General features: G+C 37.2%; 1 protein-coding gene across 1 annotated transcript in view; it reads right to left on the bottom strand.

Moving 5' to 3' along the window:
* Nucleotides 1-18998, bottom strand: part of CCDC146 (coiled-coil domain containing 146) — a 203549-nt gene that overhangs the window by 151720 nt on the left and 32831 nt on the right. The window contains exon 2 of the mRNA XM_053608541.1: nucleotides 8008-8174. Within this exon, the coding sequence (XP_053464516.1) occupies nucleotides 8008-8163 (156 nt within the window). The 5' untranslated portion in view covers nucleotides 8164-8174. The remainder of the gene's footprint in view (nucleotides 1-8007; nucleotides 8175-18998) is intronic.

Consider the following 18998-nt stretch of genomic DNA (forward strand, 5'->3'; position numbering starts at 1 on the left):
ACGAAGAAAAGGTAGAGATACTAATGAGAAATATTTAAATAGCAACGTGTTACATATTTATTTTTATTTCCTGTTTTTATGTGTAGTTTATTTTAAAAGTCAATTTGTAAAATCCTAAAACAGTAGTGTTTAAATGTGCAAATGCCAAGTGAACAAGGTCAAGTGCAATACGTGCTGAATTAGGAGACAGCGACTGGGTTTCCAGGTTCTGCCCACCTGTGTAACCCAGGACAAGCCTCAATCTTTCAGAGTCTTTAAGATAAAATGAATGATGTCTCAAAATTGCTGCTATTTATAGACTCCTTAGGAAAAATAAATTACACACTTGAAACTATGTCACAAATTTATTTAGGGTGGGAATTGTATCTTTTCATTTCATAAAAAAATAGAAAATGTTTCAATTCCTTTAAAATATTTTAAATTTAACTAGGGAATATCTCAAGAAACTAACTAGTAGGACTACAGAAGTTCCAACCTACAGGATGAAGGTTTAGTAGCATCAGAAAAGCAACCATATTTTCAGTAATTAAATTTTTATTTAAAAATCTAAAACTTTATATGATACCACGCTTAAGAGAACCAAATATATGAAATGAAGTATCATAACCAAATATAAAAAATGAAACATCCTTTGAATATGTGAATAGTAAAAGATAATTTTAAAAGTATGAAATTAGGTAAATGATGGCAGCATCTTTTTATAAACAAATGGCGGTAGATTGTACTTTAAAATATGTGTAAGTAACGAGTTGTTACCAGAATACTGTCAGGATCCTATCGTGTCTACATCTTTAACCAGGATCTTCCCTGGTAAGTTCAAATCCAGATCCTGAACCTGCTTCTTCTTCTGAATTCTCTGTCACTTACAGTGCTGTAATTTAGCCAGCATCTAACATAATTCCCAGTGGAGTTATGGTGGACAACACTTTGGGGAAAACCAATTGAAGGTCTCTACTAAAGCTATCAATATAAACCTGGACTATGATTCAATAACCCCATCCCTAGGTATGTTCTCAGGATAAGTGAATTTATAAGGCATGCATAAGAACAATTAGAGAACTTTATTCATAATCATCAAAACAGTAACAACCCATTTTTCTAAACCGAATAGATAGACCAGAAAATTATGGTATATTCACACAGTAGGATTCTATGTAGCAATAAAGAAGAACTCACTTCTTTATTGAGAAGAAGAACACAAACTTATTAATGAATCTCACAGATATAACAACGAGAAAAGGAAACCAGACACAGAAAAAAAAAATACCATATGATTCCATTTATATGATCAAGAAGAGGCAAACTATGATAATACAGTAGAACCTCTGAAAGTTGACCACCCAAGGGGCTGTAACTAACTGGTCAACATACATGGTGGTCAACATAAGGAACTAGGCCTGCTGTACTGATACGTACATGTGGTGCATGTCCTGTCTATGAAAATTAGATAAGCTTAAACATTTAACTCTCAATGCAGGGAGGTGGTCAACCATGGAGGTTCTACTGTATGAGGTCTGACAAGTTTGTAAACTTGCCACCATGTGCTTACACTGGCAGCACTGTATAAACAACTTGGTATGTCCATGTCTTGAAGTTATCTTCATATCAATGTGGGGCAGTGTCTTGCTTAGTGGCCTTCATTATTATTTGTATGTTTTGCGTGCTGTCATGAGAATGTTGGAGTTTAAATTAGAACAACAAACATTTAATTTCTTGCTATACTTGGTGAGAGCGGAAATGAAATCATGGACATGTTAGTCCAACTTGATGGGGGTAACTGCATGAAGAAAATGGCAGTGTACAAATGGATTAAATGTTTTTCTGAGGACAGAGAGGTGTCACTGATGAAGAGACATCAGGGCAGCCAGTAATGAGCATAGCTGATGAAAATATTGCAAAAATTTGTCAAATTGTGCACCAAAATTGTCAGTTGACTGTGAGAACCATAGCAGACCAAGTAAACATCGATAGAGAAATAGCCTACAACTCATAGCTCTTGCATCACAACAATGCACCAGCTCACACAGCACATGACCGAGTTTTTAGCCAATAAACAAATAACTGTATTGGAACACTCTCCTACTCACCTAATTTGGCCCCTAGTGACTTTTTTTTTTTCATTTAAAAATAAAGGAAATATAAAAGGACAACATTTTTATGACATTCAGGAATTAAGGGTAATACAACAGCTTTCATGGACATTCCAGAAAAAGATTTCCAAAATTGCTCTGAAGGGTAAACTAGGCACAGGTATTGGTGCATAGCTTCCCAAGAGGAGTACTTCAAAGGTGACTGTAGTGATATTCAGGAGTGAGGTATGTAGCACTTTTTGTAGGATGAGTTTGTGAACTTAATTGTCAGACCTCATATATGGTGGTGATAAGCCATAACTGGGAAGGGTCTCAAGGGAAGTGTCTTGCTTTCTGGAAATACATCCTGATCTGACAAAGAATATGGTGGGAGAAAGATGAATTAAAGAGATAAATATTTAAAAGAGACATTTAACTCTCAAGCTAACAAAGAACATAGGAGGAAAACAGAGAGAAGAATGATAGATTCAGTCTCGAACATATTCATTGTAGGCATATATAAAAATTCATTGAGCCATACACTTAATCTTTGTGAGCTTTACTGTATCTACGTTATACCTTAAAAAAATATTTTCAATAAAAAGAAAAGAGGGTGGTATCACATTTTTAATGGGACAAGAGAAGTGTGGGGAGTTCCAGGCCTCATGGTTAAGCAGTGATGGCAAAGTGCGGGAGCAGGTGTCCAGCATTAGCCCACACAGTACATTGATGAGAGCTGTGGGGCTGGATTCCCAAGCGTCACTTTGACCATTCAGCCCAAATAGTGAATTAACACAGTGTAGTTGCTGCCCTGTTAAGTCTTCTTGCTTAATGTGATTATAATGTCAGCGGGAAACTCTAAATATTCTATGCAAAATATTTCATGATGAGCAAGTCTTCAGTAAATGTTTGTAATTAAGCGCTAAGTGACAGGTGCAGCCTATAAATGCTGGAAGAGTTGAGAGATTGGAGAAACCTCTGTAAGCTGGCTACTCAGGCAGCTTTTTGAAGGACATGGTAATTAAGCCAGGATTTGAAAGGTTAGAAACAGATGCAAGGGCTGAGAACTGTGGTCTATCCAAATATTTTATGCTTATAGTTTGAATGGTTCAGACTTCCAAGAGACACTGTGACTAGGCGGGTTTGTGGATAGTCATGACCTTACTTCATGTATTTTGAATGCATGCCAGTTTCCCTAGGCATGTGAATTTTTTCCTTCCAAATATGGGAGAGTTCCTGCCAGGAAGAACAACATAAACAAAAGATCACCAGGGTCTAACTAACTGAATGACTCGATTATAAGCGTGGTTTGGGTCCGAACTGCCGAGTGCCATGAATGTCACACTGAACATATTCTTACACGACAACATGACACCCATGCATTGCAACTCAGTGGTGCTGGGCCAATTGTGCAACTAACATTAGTAACAACAAACGCTACAAGCAGCTCTGGTTCTTCAATGTGATGCCAACCATCTGGACCTTCAGAAGTGGATTCCTGATTGCTTTCTCGCAGTTGCCATCTGAACTCTTGCTGTTTCTGCAGAAACAGCTTCTGTTTAGACAACTGGAGGATAACTTTATACAAAGTAGGTTAAAAACTCATAAGACCCACACATTTTGGAGGAATGCAAAAAGAATTGCAAAAGAAGCTACAGATATTGTACCTAATTGGAATTCCAGTATCTTAGTGGTGTTTATTATGGGAATAAAGTTGTCCAAAGCCAATCATTTGTTCTGCACAATTTTGCTGGTTTGAGGAACAGTTCTCATGCAGTAAAATTGCTGATGTTGACACCACTCAAAAGGGTAGATAAGATAGTTCCTCGATGCTGCTATTGAAAGCTCTTGTATAGTCACTTTAATCAAGGACTTGTCATACCCAATGATTAGTAAGTATAATTTGTCCATACAGTGTATTGACAGATTCTTGAAATATTTAATAAATTGTTAGAGGGAAGATTGATATGCACAAGAGGTTTCTATAAGTCTTCTTTTTTTTTTTTTTGAGATAGGGTCTCACTACGTCACCCTCGGTAGAATGCCGTAGCATCACAGCTCACAGCAACCTCAAACTCTTGGGTTTAAGTGATTCTCTTGCCTCAGCCTCCCAAGTAGTTGGGACTGAGTAGCACCCACCAAAATGCTGAGGCTGAGGCTGAGCAGCACCTGCCAAAATGCCCGGCTATTTTTTTGTTGTTGCAGTTGTCATTGTTTTTTAGCTGGCCTGGGCTGGGTTCAAACCCTCCAGCCTCGGTGCATGTGGCTGGCGCCATAATCATTGTGTTACAGGCTCCAAGCCCTCTTTTATTTCTTTAATTTACTTATTTATTTATGGTGCTTATTTTTGAGACAGGGTCTTGCTCTGTCACCCAGGCTGGAGTGCAGTGGCCTTCATAGCTTATAACAATACCTAAAACTCCTGGGCTCAAGTGATCCTCCTGGCTTAGCCTCCTGAGTAGCTGGGACTACAGGCATACGTTACCATGCCCAATTTTTTTCTGTTTTAAGTAGAGATGAGGTCTCGCTCTTGTTCAGGTTGGTCTTGAACTCCTGAGCTCAAGTGATCCTCCTATCTCACCCTTTCGGAGGGCTAGAATTACAAAAATGAGCCACCCACCCAGCTTAAATTCTCCTTTAATTTTACAAAACAACGCTTTTGTGCTTCTTTATATCAGGCTGTAAAAACTCAAATATAATGTTTACTGTTATTATAACTTTTGCTAGAAGGAAAGAAACTCAAGTTGCGATTTTTACTGTTAAGTTTCTTTATAATCTGGATGTAAGCCAAGCCAGCCACCCTCTGGGAGGCCCTGATGGGAGGGGAGGTAGGTTCTCCTGTGTCTGGCAGGTGAGACACAATGAGGAGGTGAAAAGAAAATACCTGACGTGAAACAGAAGAAATTTGTTACTTAGAGATCTGAGAGGTGCAGATGGGGCCAGCAACGGGAAGTCTGGAGGTGGCTGGAGCTCAACCTGTGGGGGGGAGTGAGCGAGAGGGGACCTGTGTGACCACACCTTCTGCTTTCCTGCAGGAGTAGTAGACTGGCTAGTTTAAAGAAAATACATCAGAAGGGAGAAACTTATTTATATGACTTTGGTTTTGACCATTGTTTTACCACCAGCTGTGAGGTGCATTGGGTTGGGATCAGAGGGATGAGAAATAAGCTGGCTATATTCCTAACAACCACAAGGAGAAGGGACGTTGTAACTAGGACAAAGGTGATAGGGTATGACTGGGTTCTGAAATTATGTCAGTGCTAGAAAGTGGGTGACTTCGCATCACAACTGTCTGTTGGTATAACTTCTTTGGCAGCAACTATATTAAACAGATTTATGGCACAAGTTTAGCCTTATTTTTTGATTGAATCATTAGTAGTGGTGTAGAAATGGAAATCCACTGCAAAGTTAGACATCTGATGGATTTTAGCAGAAACAGAGAACCCTGATAAATTAAAAATATTAAGACCAAAGGTATGAAATCATGGTTTTTAATCTATAAAGACAGATGTAGCAATAGATACAAATTTGTAGGAATACAAATATTTATGCATTTATTCCCTACCTCTGTCCACTGGGAGGGCCAAGAAGCAATGACATACCAGGATCAATATTAAGATCTTAAGTTTCCAAACATCATTCTCCACTAAAAGGAACCAGGGATCCTCCAAGAAATGGTTGATTCCAGGGCGGGAGCTAAGAAAATATAAGATGAGCCTGGAATACATTCCTGTGCCAGAAAGTGAAGAGGGGCACAGAAAATAATGGGAATGCAGCCAAGGATAAATAAGCCTCCTTGAAGGGGTATACACTGGGCAAATCTGGAACAATTAAAGCTGCAAAATGAATAATGATAGTTGTGAATTATAATCCACTGAATACAATAAGAAACCGTAAATTCATACTGATAAACAGACAAACAAATAGGGAAGAAGAGACAGTCTTCCTTATGTAGGAAGCCATGTAAGAAATATAGAAGGATTATAGAAAATCAGCATTTGGCAACCATCATAAGAATAATTGATTTGGGCACCAATCATCAGAAGATGTCAAACTACTAGGTGAAAATTTTAGGAGTAAGACAGTTACATAATCTCAGAGTATCTTCCCTTGAAGTGTGTATGAATTTCAAACAGAAAAAATAATAAATAGAAGAGAAACCCAAAAGTCATCGTCTTAACCAAGTGATCAAGAGTAACAACGCTAGTAATGAGACAAGTCAACATCATGTGCTCCTGACATGAGTTACTTGAGAAGTCACATTGTGTCTGTAGTAGTCCTAAAAAAAAAAAAAAAACAACTTGACTCTAAAAATGAGAAAATCAGACAAATGTAAATTGAAAGAAATTCTACAAAATAAGTGGTTTACACTCTTCAAAATGTCAGCATCATAAAAATTAAACCGATTCTGAGAAACCATTCCAGATTAAGGGAGACTGAAGAGATGACTCCTGAATGCACTGTAGAGCCCGGAATTTTCTTTTATTATAAAGAACATTATTGAGACAACTGGCAAGATCTGAATTAGGTCTGAAGATTAGATACCAGTACTATATCAGTGTCGATTTCCTGACATAATGGTAGCATGACTGAGAGAAAGGGCTTCTTTTCAGAGAACACACTGATGCATTTAGATGTAAAGGGGCATCAGGTCTTCAGAGCGAGACACTGGGAGAACCAGAAAGCAGAAAGAGTAGAGTAAACGCAGCAGGATGTTAAAATCTAAGGGAGCTGAGTGAAATGGACAGGCAAGTTCTTTGTGCTGTTCTTGAAAATTTTCTGTATGTATGAAATTATGTCAAAATAAATGAAAAAGTTAAAACTGTGGAAAAAAGTAAACAGTTGAGCAATTAGATCCTATACACACATATATAAAGCTATCATTTTATTATTTTCATTTTTTAATTATTTTTTATTAAATCATAACTTTGTACATTGATGCATTTATGGGGTTCAGGGTATTGCTTCGATAAAAGCTATCATTTTGAAGATTTTTTCATTGTATTCTATTCCAATTTGGTTTTGCTTCCTAGTTTCTGGTAAACTCTGTTTTTGCATTAAAGACTTTAGAAAAGATTACTTTTACTATGGCTACCAAATTTCTTAGACTGTTTTATTCAGTTACATGTATATAAAGTTAATAGTCTAGCATTCGAAGGTCCTCTGAACCATTTTCTAAAACACAGTTCTCAGGTATGACAAAGTAACAGTTGTGTGTGTAGTCAGTCATTGCTTAAGATGAACAACTTTTCTCACATATGGGTTGAACCTGCTTTTTAAACATCAGGTAATGAGAATACACAATTTATCATAGTACCCTTTTTGTTTCTTTGCTTATAGAAAACAGCAGATTTCAGTGCTCCACTGCAGTGATATCACTACACGACAAGATCTTTTATCTTCACTTCATGGAAGTAAAGCTAGTATATGATTTTTTTTTTTTTTTTTGCAGTTTTTGGCCGGGGCTGGGTTTGAACCCACCACCTCTGGCATATGGGGCCAGTGCCCTACTCCGTTGAACAACAGGCACCGCCCCCAGTATATGATTTTTAAAAATCTCCCTTTTTATTCATGTACCAACCCATGAAATGTACATAACTGACTGCTTATACAGGGTGAACATAAAGTTCGTGTGCAATTTAAAATAGTTTAACACGGTACATTCATTGCACACAAACTTTATGGACACTCTGTATATGCAGATATTTATTATGCTACAAAAGCATCAGAACCTACACTACTGGGTCATTTCAGAATTACACGAAACCCTCTTAAAAGAAAAGGCAGAGACCATTTTATTTTAAAGGGCTTCAAACTGTACATGTTGCCTAAAAGATACATATAATAAAGAATTTTGATAATGACATTCACTTCATCTGAATTTTTAAGTAGATGATGATTCAGATTTTCCTATAGTAATATATTAAGAGAAATATACCTCGTGCAGAAAAATGAAAGCTGGAGTGTCAGACAAATTAACAAACCGCTCATCTTGAATGTTAATTGTGGGTGCTATGGTATAAATGGGCTCTTGATCCTTTTTATCCTTCTCCTCTTCATCTTCTTTTTCTGTGTCTGTGTTACTGTCTTCCATTTTTCACAATTCTGAAATAAAATTAATCCATATTTAGCTGTTTAGGCGCGCCTTTACTTATAAATTAAAATTAATGGAAAATAATAAAAGTGGGTGAGGCACAGTAGCTATGCATATAATCCCAGCACACGGGGAGGCCAATGTGGGTGGTTCCCTTAAGGTTGGTAGTTTAAGACCAGCCTGAGCAAGAGCAAGACCCTGTCTCCACTAAAAATAGAAAAAATGAGCCGGGCATTGTGGCAGGCACCTGTAGTGACAGCTACTCAGGACGCTGAGGCAGGAGGATCACTTGAACCCAGGAGTCTGAGGTTGCTGTGAGCTAGGCTGATGCCATGGCACTCTAGCCTGGGTGACAGAGCATGACTCTGTCTCAAAAATAAAAAAAGAAGAAAGAAAAGAAAAGAAGCAAAACTCAACTGGAATAAGCTATTCTTCAGTGAAACTATAAATCAGGAAAGTAACCTGATCTTATTATAAAAGCTTGCTTTATAATAAAGATAATTCTCTATTGTTACATTGAAATCGAGAATTCTTATTTTAAAAAAGTAGGTAAGTGTTGCATTAATTGGAAAATAAAATATATAACTAGAATATATATTCCATCAGGGCAGGAACTGAAGTTCTGAGTTTACTGAGTATTATAGTAAGCACTCAATTACTATTTATCAAATGGATAAATAAAGATAACCTTCGCCCTTAAAATATGACACAAACTTAATTCCAATTTTTTGGAAAAATATAAACCAGCAGCCAGGCTAGGCTATCGGCATGAGCTGAGTAAAACTAGGCAGAAACAAGCTCTTGAGGAGCCAAGTCCAGGGAGGAACAAAGACAGCAGTGGTTGCACTGGAGGCAGGGCTGGTCGGCAGCTGATCTCATGCAAGACACTCTTTACTCTCTATTTAATAAAATGGAACAATGCAAGTCAGTATCGGCCTAGATATTTACAGAACAAGTATGTGGGAATCCTTCTAGCGATTCCATTGGGTTAAGAAGACTTTGCTTTCCAAGATCTCTATAATCTATATCTATTCTGTAACTGCTTTTAAAATACTGTATTGTAATTTACTATTTGTTCATATTGTCTCCTTTATTGAACTCCTTAGAATAGGAGCTATATCTTATTTACCCATATACTTTCAACCCCTAGCAAATAACACCCTTTCTAGAATGAAACCCCAAAATAATAACTGCCAATGGAACAAACCAGTTCTGCTACTCTCCTAATGTCAGAGAATGTTACAATTGCAAATAATGTGTTTGAGTTTTCAGAAGTAAAATATGAAATGCTAAATCAATGAAGTAACAATAATGCGTTCACTCCTTTCGTAAAGTTAATTTACCTAAAACCAAAGGCTCAAAGGAGCAAAATTGAGGTTCTTCTATAATTATTATTGCTATTGCCAGCTTTGAAAATTTTTCTTCCCCAAATCATATTGACAGGGCCACCTACATAATTTGCAGGTATTGGGGCCAAAAATAAATGTGAGCTTTCTTGTTCAGAAAGCAAGAGAAATGTGCTATTAAACTTAACAAAATATAATGTTTCACTTTACAAACTCATAAAATAATAGAGGTAATAGTGATACATGAATAAAAACATACACCTACACATTTCAAGACAGTATTTTTGGTGTCATAATTTTATTTTAAATAAATAAAAATAACGATATTTTGATCATAAAAATTTTCTGGCTCACTTTCCTGAAAATTCCTTTACTAGATTATCAAAATTTGTACTCATTGCTACTCCATTTTTAATTACTATAACTGACGCTTATGATGGTCATCTCTGGAAAACGTAAAAATCATAATTTTTGACAGTTTTTAATTTTGAGAAGAATCTTCTTGCTGATACATCTGTTCCTGGAAATGATAAGAATATTTATAGGCTCTGACAACATTTAGATAAATTTCTGATAAATCATTTCAAAATATAACCTCTAGAGTTTACGATTCTCAAAGAACAATTTTTCTAAAAAGATTTAACTCCATATAAATCATATTCATTTTCAAACTCAAGTTGCAAATTTTAAATGTAAATTTATTCAATATTCATTTTCTTGTTTCCTCTGACACTCACTGTAACTTGAGGAGGTTGTGCAAGAATCTGAAAGGGTCTTCATGGTTTGTACATGCACCAAAACACTTGCGTGTACAAATTCTATAGCTGTCATGTTCAATTGCAAAGAAGAAATAAAACTGAAAATGGCCTTCCTTGTTAATACTTCATTTACTAAATGCTGCACGTGAAAAGTGTTCTTTTCTGTAGAATGCGATGATATTTAAAGATAATTTTTATTTCTAACCCATGGGTATTTGATTTGAGATATTATAATCATTTTCAAAACTGGAGATTTTAAACCCTTTGAAGAATTTTAACAACTCCCTGATAAATTTTATTGCAATGTCCATGTGTTTGGTTTTATTTTTTAATAATTTTAAAAAGTTTTCTGCATGAATGTCAGCAGTTCCTGTCCTTACTCTATGTGCAGATGCCACAGGGACGGGTTCTGGGGACAAGCGGCGTCCCAGAGATATCCCCATGCAGAGCCTCTTCTTTCTCCTGAGGGCACTGCTGTGCTAACTGCCGCTATTACATGTGCTGTCCCTGCTGTTACTGATGCCAATCTTGACCCAAGTGCTAGGCTGGCTGCAGTACCCCAAACTGCTCGGAGGCATGCATTTGAGCACCAGGCCACCAGGCAAATCACTCAACCCTGGCTCTGCGGTTCACATGCATGCTCAATTGTCCCAATAGGTTTCACTTACAAAACAGAAGCTCAAAAATAAAATTATTAAGCATTTAAAGATGGTGATGCCAGGACATTCAGCCAATTGCATAGCTCTTCTGAGAGTGGGTCCCTTTGTGACTGCACAGGTAACACATCTAATGAAGCCAGCCCTGTATAGAAGCCATTGATTTGCTCATGTATTCAGGTGGACCCAGAGCAGTTTCTTTTTTTATTTTATTTTATTTTTATTATTAAATCATAGCTGTGTACATTAATGCGATCAGGGGGCACCATACACTGGTTTTATAAACAGTTTGACACAATTTCATCACAGGTTAACATAGCCTTCCTGGCATTTTCTTAGTTATTGTGCTAACACATTTATATTCTACATTTACTAAGTTTCACACGTACCCTTGTAAGATGCACCGCAGGTGTAATCCCACCAATCACCCTCCCTCCGCCCATCCTCCCTTTCCCTCCTCTCCCTCTCCCCCTTCCCATATTCTTAGGTTATAACTGGGTTATAGCTTTCATATGAAAGCCATAAATTAGTTTCATAGTAGGGCTGAGTACATTGGAAACTTTTTCTTCCATTCTTTTTTTTTATTTTATTTATTTATTTATTTATTTATTTTTATTAAATCATAGCTGTGTACATTAATGTGATCATGGGGCACCATACACTGGTTTTATAGACCGTTTGACACATTTTCATCACACTGGTTAACATAGCCTTCCTGGCATTTTCTTAGTTATTGTGTTAAGACATTTATATTCTACATTTACTAAGTTTCACATATACCCTTGTAAGATGCACCGCAGGTGTAATCCCACCAATCACCCTCCCTCCGTCCACCTCCCCCCTCCCTCCCCTCCCTTTCCCCCTTCCCCCTATTCTTAGGTTATAACTGGGTTATAGCTTTCATGTGAAAGCCATAAATTAGTTTCATAGTAGGGCTGAGTACATTGGATACTTTTCCTTCCATTCTTGAGATACTTTACTAAGAAGAATATGTTCCAGCTCCATCCATGTAAACATGAAAGAGGTAAAGTCTCCATCCTTCTTTAAGACTGCATAATATTCCATGGTGTACATGTACCACAATTTATTAATCCATTTGTGAATCAATGGGCACTTGGGCTTTTTCCAACACTTAGCAATTATGAATTGGGCTACAATAAACATTCTGGTACAAATATCTTTGTTATAATGTGATTTTTGGTCTTCTGGGTATATACCTAGCAGAGGAATTATAGGATTGAATGGCAGATCTATTTTTAGATCTCTAAGTGTTCTCCAAACACCTTTCCAAAAGGAATGTATTAATTTGCATTCCCACCAGCAATGTAGAAGTGATTCCTTTTCTCCACAACCATGCCAACATCTCTGGTCTTGGGATTTTGTGATTTGGGCTAATCTTACTAGAGTTAGATGGTATCTCACAGTAGTTTTGATTTGCATTTCTCTGATGATTAAAGATGATGAGCATTTTTTCATATGTCTGTAGGCCATGTGCCTGTCTTCTTCAGAGAAGTTTCTCTTCAAGTCCCTTGCCCAGCCTGCCATGGGATCACTTGTTCTTTTCTTGCTTATACGTTTGAGTTCTCTGGGGATTCTGGTTATTAAACCTTTGTCAGAGACATAACCTGCAAATATCTTCTCCCATTCTGAGGGCTGTTTTCTTGCCTTACTTACTGTGTTCTTGGCTGTGCAGAAGCTTTTTAGTTTGATCAGGTCCCAGTAGTGTATTTTTGAAGCTGCTTCAATTTCCTGGGGGGTCCTCCTCATGAAATACTCACCCAGACCGATTTCTTCAAGGGTTTTCCCTGCATTCTCTTCTAGTATTTTTATAGTTTCATGTCTTAAGTTTAAATCTTTTATCCAGTGAGAGGCTATCTTAGTTAATGGTGAAAGATGTGGGTCCAGTTTCAGTCTTCTACAGGTTGCCAGCCAGTTCACCCACCACCATTTGTTCAATAGGGAATCTTTTCCCCACTGAATGTTTTTAATTGGCTTGTCAAAGATTAAATAATGTAAGTAGCTGGATTCATCTCTTGGTTCTCTATTCTGTTCCAGACATCTACTTCTCTGTTTTTGTGCCAGTACCATGCTGTTTTGATCACTATCAATTTACAGTATAGTCTGAGGTCAGGTAGCATGATTCTTCCTGCTTTGTTTTTATTTCTGAGTAATGGCTATTCGAGGTTTTTTCTGATTTCATATAAAACGAGAGCAGTTTCTAAAAGGATCCTGTCTTAGCCTGCAACATCTCCAGTGGTCCACTTTGGTGACATTGGGATGACTGATTTTCTGGAGAGAATTGTTTAGGTGACTCCATTACATAAAAGAATGCCAAAATTACCACCCATTCTTTTTGATCTCTGAAATATGTGTCTGTACTGAATCAACAGACTAGTATATGGACACCCTTCTCTTTCCAGAGAACTGTAACGGTCATACATTTAAGGTCTGGATCTTCTGCTGAATGTGTATCGTCTCCATGTCTATCTTGTTGGATTAGCTGCACTTGATGATGTGAAGCATCTTTCTTTATTATGGAAAGCATGTTCTCTAATATGAAGCCAGAGGGTTGGTAGGTTCTGCTTCTTGAATTTATTAGTCGAGTGGCCATAGATAACTTATTTATTCATTGAATTTACTCTTATCTAAAATGGGAATAATAGTAATTAATTTTTCTGTTTCAGAAAGATGTATAGACTAAATATGATAATGTATCTGGATCTGAAACTACAGAACTACTAGAAGAATAGATAAGAAAAACATTTTGGGACATTGGTCTAAGCAAATATTTTATGGCTAAGACCTCAAAAGAACAGATAACAAAAACAAAAATAGATAAACTGGACTATATTAAACTAAAAAGCTTATGCAGAAAATACGAAACATCAACACAGTAAGAGACAGCCCTCTGAATGGAAGAAAATATTTGCAAATTGTCCATCTGACAAGGGACTAAGATCCAGAACCTGTGAGAACTCAAACAATTCAAAACAGTGAAAAAAAAAACAACTCATTAACAAGTAGACAAAGAAGATGAATACAACAGATATTTCTCCATAGAAGACATACAAATGGCCCAAAGGCATATGGAAAAAAGAAGCACACAACATTACTGATCATCAGGGAAATGCAAATCACACTATGATGAAATATCTTACCACAGTTAGAATGGCTATTAACAAAAAAACAAAACAAAACCAATGCTGGTAAGAATTGGGGGAAGGGAACTCTTACATATACTGTTGGTGGGAATATAAATTAGTACAGACACTTTGGAAAACATGTATGGAGATTTCTCAAAATATTAAAACTAGAACTACCACATGTTCCAGCAAGCCCACTACTGGGTATTTATCCAAAGGAAAAAAATTAGTATAATATAAACAAATAGATAAAGAAAATGAGGAATACAAACACAGTGTAATATTATTTGGCCATAAAAAGGAATAAAATCATGTTGTTTGCTGCAACATGGAGGTAATTATGTTAAGTGAAATAGCTAGGCACAGAAAGAAAAATATCGCATGTTCTCACTCATATATGGAAGCTAAAAAAGCTGATCTCATGGAAGTAGAGCTTAGGATGATAGATAACAGAGTCTAGGAAGGGAGAGGAAGACAGATTGGTCTGGGTCTAAACGTAGAGTTATATAGCAGGAATAAGTTCTAATGTTTGATAACTGAGTAGGATGACTATAGTTAACAACAATGTATTGTATATTACAAAATAGCTAGACATGAGGGCTTAAAGTGTTCCCAACACATAGAAACGGTAAATACTCAAGGTAATGAATACCCTAAATAACCTGACTTGATCATTACGCACTTTGTCTATGACAAGTTATCACATGTAGCCCGTAAGTATGTACAAATATTGGTTCATTGTAAATGAACCAGTGCATATATAGTCAACTAATTTTCAACAAAGGCACCAGGAATACACAATGAGGAAAGAATAGATTTTCAATAAATGTTGTTAGGAAAAATGGACATCCCTATGCAAAAGATTAAATTGAACCCTTATACCACACACACAAATTAACTCAAACTAGGTTAAAGACTTAAAAATAAGATCTAAAACCACAGAATTCCTAGAAGAAAACATATGGGAAAAGCTCTTTGATATCAGTTTTAGCAGTGATTTTTTTTGGATGTGACACCATAAGCATAGGCATCGAAAAGAAAAATAAGGAAAAATAAACAAGTGGAATTACATCATATTAATAAGCTTTTGCACAGCAAGGAAGAAATCATCAAAGTGAGAAGGCAACCTATGGAATGAGAGAAAATATTTGCAAACTATATATCTGATAAGGGGTTAATATCCAAAATACACAAAGAACTCATACAACTGAATAGCAAAAGACCCTCCAAATAACCCAATTTAAAAATGGGCAGAGAGCCCTACTCCTTTGAGCCACAGGCACCACCCCATATACCTGAAGATGGGCAGGTTCAAACCCAGCCCTAGTGAAACACTACAAAAAAAAAAAAACGGCAGAGGAGTTGAATAAATATTTTTCCAAAGAAGACATACAAATGGCCAGTAGGCATGTGAAAGGGTGCTCAACATCACTAATCATCAGGGACATGCAAATCAAAACCACAAAGAGAGGGCGGTGCCTGTGGCTCAAAGGAGTAGGGTGCTGGCCCCATATGCCTGAGGTGGCAGGTTCAAACCCAGCCACGGCCAAAAAAAAAAAAAATAATAATAAAAATAAATAAATAAATAAAAAACACACAAGAGATACTACCTCAAACCTGGAAGGATAGCTATTATTTAAGAAAAGGTAAGTTGATGAGGATGTGAAGAAAAGGAAACTATTGTACACTCTTGGGGAGAGTATAACTTGGTAAAGCCATTATGGAAAACAGTCTAGAGTTCTCAAATAATTAAAAATGTAACTGCCTGGGGCGGCGCCTGTGGCTCAGTCGGTAAGGCGCCGGCCCCATATACCAAGGGTGGCGGGTTCAAACCCGGCCCCGGCTGAACTGCAACCAAAAAATAGCCGGGCGTTGTGGCGGGCGCCTGTAATCCCAGCTGCTCGGGAGGCTGAGGCAAGAGAATCGCTGAAGCCCAGGAGTTGGAGGTTGCTGTGAGCTGTGTGAGGCCACGGCACTCTACCGAGGGCCATAAAGTGAGACTCTGTCTCTACAAAAAAAATAAATAAAAATTAAAAAAAAAAAAAAATGTAACTGCCTAATGATCCAGCAATCCTACTTCTAGATGTATATGCAAAGAAACTAAAATCAGGATCTTAAAGAGATATAAGCACTTCTATGTTCATTTCAGTACTATTCACAATAGCCATGATATGGAAACAACCTAAATGTCCATCAACATACGTCCATGAATGGATAAAGAAATTTTGATATATGTATACTATGGAATATTATTCAGCCATAAAAACGGAAACTCTGCCATTAGCAACACAATGGACAGACGGGTAGGACATTCTGTTAAGTGAAATATGCCAGCAGAGAAATGCAAACACTGGATGATGTCACTTATATGTAGAACAGTCTCATAGCAGAAGGGAGTAGGGTGGTGGTTGCCAGGGGCTGAAGGAAGGGGAAATGGAGAGGTGATTGGTAAGGGTATAAAGTTTCACTTATACAAGATAAATTCTGGAGATCTACTACACAGCCAGTGCCTATAGGTAACAATACTCTATTGTATACTGAAATTTATTATACCTCAATAAACTGATTTAAAGAAAAAAGAAAGGGAGACTAAGTAAGAAAGTAAAAAAATGCAATAGAGGCACATAAGAAAATCCCATGTGAATTAAAACCTAAAATAGGAATTAAATCTCAAATAGTGATTTTCAACTGGTGTGCCATGAGAAGATCTTAGATGTGCTGTGAACATTTTTAAAGATCATTAATTAAATTATTTTCAAAAGAAGTTCAAAGCACAGTGAATATATTCTTTTTTAAATCTTTTGAAAATCAGCATAATTTAAGTATGTTGTGGAAATTTAACTATGGGTTCAAATGTTCTGTGAGATAAAAAAAAGTCTGAAAAACACTGATCTAGACAATAGGGAGGAAAGGACTTAAGTATATAACACAGTTTAATGGATAACACAAAAACTATTCAAGGAGTAGTTAATACAGGATTGCAAAGCCCATTGTATTAACATTACACCCTGCAGACAACATGATCAACAGCTGCAAGTAAAACAATGAAATAAAATATATGCCCAGGCGACCATGTTATAACCACAGAGTGTGGTATGAACACTAAGAATCTACAAGGATGCAGGTAATATACAATCTACAGAAGCAAGGCAAGGAAATAACCAGCTCTATGTCATACAAGGTATGGTAAAATAAGCCTAAATAAAAAGCAGTGTCCACAGGAAGGTAGATAAAGCTTAAAAAGCTATTTGTAGCTTGAATTTAAACTTTAATCTCCAGGCATTCTTTGCACAGAGGATAATCTGAGTTGTAAAGAGATTGGTTACAGTGAGAAGAGTGGTTTTAAAAAGGTCTGAATTAGAGCCTAAGAGCCAGCCACTGTGCTATGGGCAGGTGACAGAGAACTTTGGTGAGCAAAACATTGTTCTTCACCTCAGGGGGCCCACAGACTGCTGACAAGACAGAAATAATAAAAAGAAAATCAAAGCATAAACTTTTTAAAGTTATAACTGAAACAGATGCTATGAAAGTTTGGAGGAACAGGGAGGCCTCCCACTGCACTGTTCTGGAGGGGCCGCTGGCATGGTGAGTTCTGCAGGAAGCAGCCCCAGTGAAGGAACCAAGATTCCATGCTGTTCTGTACTTGTCTGAAGAGGAGAGGATGTGGTTTTATGAGGAGAGGATCTGAGCTGAGCGTTGACACGTAAGCTTTAGACACACAGAGAGGCCAGTGGAGGAGAAAAGAAGCTTTAGTCCCATCATAAAAGAACATTTAATTCCTGTATTATTCATGCTTCATCTAAGGCAGTGGTTCTCAACCTTACTAATGCCGCAGCCCTTTAATACAGTTCCTCATGTTGTGGTGACCCTCGACCGTAAAATTATTTTCTTTGCTACTTCATAACTGTAATTTGGCTACTGTTATGAATTGTAATGTAAATATCTGATATGCAGAAGACCCCCAAAGGGGTCGTGACACACAGGTTGACAACCACTGATCTAAGGGTTAAAACAGAAAGCAAAATAGGAAGCTTCACAAAAAATAATTGGGCAACGAATATTGCACGGTCTGCCTTGTTTTGTAACACACACCACTACTTCCTCTTCTTTAAAGCTAAATATAGGTGATCATCATTTCATTTTTATTTTGAACTCTGAAGGAAATCCTTCTTGATAATTACAAGGAGCGTGTGCAAGAACCAAATGCCACATGCTCCAAAGAATGGGGCAGGACACACAAACGATGTGATGATTTTGACAGTACCCTAGCAACGCTTCAAGAAAGACAGCAGGAAACCACACTGCCTTTCACTATTACTCATCACTGAACAAGAACGAGTTTTGCTCATTTTAGAAATAGCAGTGTGTCATGTAAAGCCACCCTTCTGGTCTTCCTACCCAGAACCTGAGCATCTTTTTTGTAATTGAGCTCTTCTAATAGCCTTGGAAACTTGACTGCAGTCCTTCCCCCAGCAGCCCTTGAGGTTAACTATGTAACTTTCTGCAGTAAAGAACCTTGAATCACATGGAGGAAGGGAGAACTCTGGAACACTTCCAATTTTTTTCTTGTTTTCCTAATCTATACAAAAACACAGAAATGTCAAAACGGGATTATACAAATTGTGATATAAAATTGTATGACAAGTGCCTCTCAGTCCTATCAGTATATCTCTGGCATGATATGCATATTCTCGTTTGGAGATGATGTTAACACTGTATGTTAAAGGCCCCTCCTAGGAGCTTCTGACCCACAATATGACAGGCTCAGAAGGCTGGGCAGCCAATCCCACGTGAGGCGTACCTCAGGCCCATGCAATGGGCAGCAACAACAGCAGATAGGACCAGATTGGCAGGCTTACATGCAAAAGATAAAATGATCATGGTTATGTACATGTACATCTTACATTCTACGTACAATTGTACAATACTCCT

Source organism: Nycticebus coucang, chromosome 11, assembly GCF_027406575.1.
Source record: "Nycticebus coucang isolate mNycCou1 chromosome 11, mNycCou1.pri, whole genome shotgun sequence".
NCBI classification, from domain to species: domain Eukaryota; kingdom Metazoa; phylum Chordata; class Mammalia; order Primates; family Lorisidae; genus Nycticebus; species Nycticebus coucang.